This window comes from Arachis duranensis, chromosome 8 (genome assembly GCF_000817695.3).
Source record: "Arachis duranensis cultivar V14167 chromosome 8, aradu.V14167.gnm2.J7QH, whole genome shotgun sequence".
NCBI lineage: Eukaryota > Viridiplantae > Streptophyta > Magnoliopsida > Fabales > Fabaceae > Arachis > Arachis duranensis.
This window is the reverse complement of record NC_029779.3, coordinates 43,808,556-43,810,617: the sequence shown is the minus strand read 5'-3', so window position 1 is coordinate 43,810,617 and position 2,062 is coordinate 43,808,556. Positions and strand designations below refer to the sequence as shown.

General features: G+C 32.8%; 1 protein-coding gene across 1 annotated transcript in view; it reads right to left on the bottom strand.

The window, feature by feature from the left end:
* Positions 1–962: 962 nt before the first annotated feature.
* LOC127741282 (tobamovirus multiplication protein 2A-like) overlaps positions 963–2,062 on the bottom strand; it is an 18,421-nt gene continuing 17,321 nt past the window's right edge. The window contains exon 7 of the mRNA XM_052253421.1: positions 963–1,093. Within this exon, the coding sequence (XP_052109381.1) occupies positions 963–1,093 (131 nt within the window). The remainder of the gene's footprint in view (positions 1,094–2,062) is intronic.

Genomic DNA, 2,062 nt, shown 5'->3' with positions numbered 1-2,062 from the left:
AAAATGAGAATAAATTGGACTTTTATATTTTATTCTAATTTATTACTAAACAAAATACAAAATATTAATTTTTATATTTTTATCATTTATGTCTTATTTTTAGTGTCTTATTTTATCATGTTCTTAGAACCAAACGCAGCTTGAATACCTTTTCGGGTCCATAATTTGATTGAAGCATCCAAGGTTAATCTTGATTTATGCAGTTTATCTAAAACTACTTAAAACTTTAGGTATTCTTTGTGCGACCAGAGTTTGCTTTTTATCCAAAGGGTTGTTTTAGTAGCTTATTGTACTATAATTTCCAATTACTATTTATTAAACATAGCCATATTTTGTTTTTTTTAGTCATTAATAGCCACATTTATTAAGCGTGGCCATATCATTTTCTTATTAGCGTTGCTATATTTTTTTAGCTATACTTTTAAAGTGTGGCAATGGATAAAAGCGTAATAAAAAATAAAGCATATCAATAGATAAATAAAAATGTGACAATGGAACAATTAGTATGTTCACTGTGATTCTTTCAAAAGTATACTAATAATTCAAAAAACGCGATAAAAGATTATCGTCACACTTTTTTACACTTTTAACACGCTTTAAAAATATGACAAAAGAATAATTTTTTTACAGCAAAATATTAATTTTATTTCTTTGTCTTTTGTATTTTATTTTATCATATTCTTAAAACCAAATGTAGCTACAGTGCTGTTGTACAAGGAATCTGAACGACGAGCAAGATAACAAACCTACGGTAAGTTTTGAGTATCATACATAGCAAAAAAATGAGAAGCTAAATAATAGATTTTGTTGGCTTTTTAATATTTCTCATAACAAATTAAAGGTGTTATTTCATCTTTGTTTAAACGGTAATATTTATATTATTGGTACTCTTTTAATTTATGCTTAACATCATGTAAGATAAGTATTCAAATTGTTCTTGTATGGATACCTGAAGGGAGAGCTCAGTTTTTGGGAGTCGACGCCGAGTTGTTATCTTCGGTGTCGACCTTTGAGTTTTTGTGGAAGTCCGAGCTTTTCTCCAAGGAGATGTCCAATTGCGCAGAGCGTGAACAAAGAACAAGGGGGAGTGTACCTACAAAGGCACTCCGAAGATTAAGTCAGTATTGAGAATTCAATGTCCCTTTGAAGATAAATCATACCTTTATAGGTGAAATAAAATAGGTCGGTTACGTTTCTATTGATCATCTGAATTGAAGAGCAATTAATAGGTTTTAACAAGTGATAATGTCTGATTGTAACGTATAATGCCGAGTTATAACGTAAAGTGCCGAGTTATGGTGCATAATGCCGAGTTATGGTGCATAATGCCGAGTTATTGTATATAATGTCAAATTATAACATCGGATTTGTAACGGTCGTATCATAGCCCCCAAGCTTAGCCTGGCTATATTTTGATAAAGCAGGTTGAGCTTTTTTTTAGTTATAACTCGGCGATTTGAGTTATAGGTATGGAGCCCCCATATCAACTTACTTTATTAAAATAATGAATAATTTGAATTTTCAGACGTAATTTGAAGTTAACGTGTATTGGAAAGTGTAGTAGTCTTGTCATTGATTGTGTGATGAGCGGATAATTTGTATACTTTTTGGCATTGTTTTTAGTATGTTTTTAGTATGATATAGTTAGTTTTTAGTATATTTTTATTAGTTTTTAGTTAAAATTTACTTTTCTGGACTTTACTATGAGTTTGTGTGTTTTTCTGTGATTTCAGGTATTTTCTGGCTGAAATTGAGGGACCTGAGCAAAAATCTGATTCAGAGACCAAAAAGGACTGCAGATGCTGTTGGATTCTGACCTCCCTGCACTCGAAGTGGATTTTCTGGAGCTACAGAAGCCCAATTGGCGCGCTCTCAACGGCGTTGGAAAGTAGACATCCTGGGCTTTCCAGCAATATATGATAGTCCATACTTTGCCCAAGATTTGATGGCCCAAACCGGCGTTCAAAGTCACCTCAAGAAATCCCAGCGTTAAACGCTGGAACTGGCACCCAAATGGGAGTTAAACGCCCAAACTGGCACCAAAGCTGGCGTTTAACTCCAA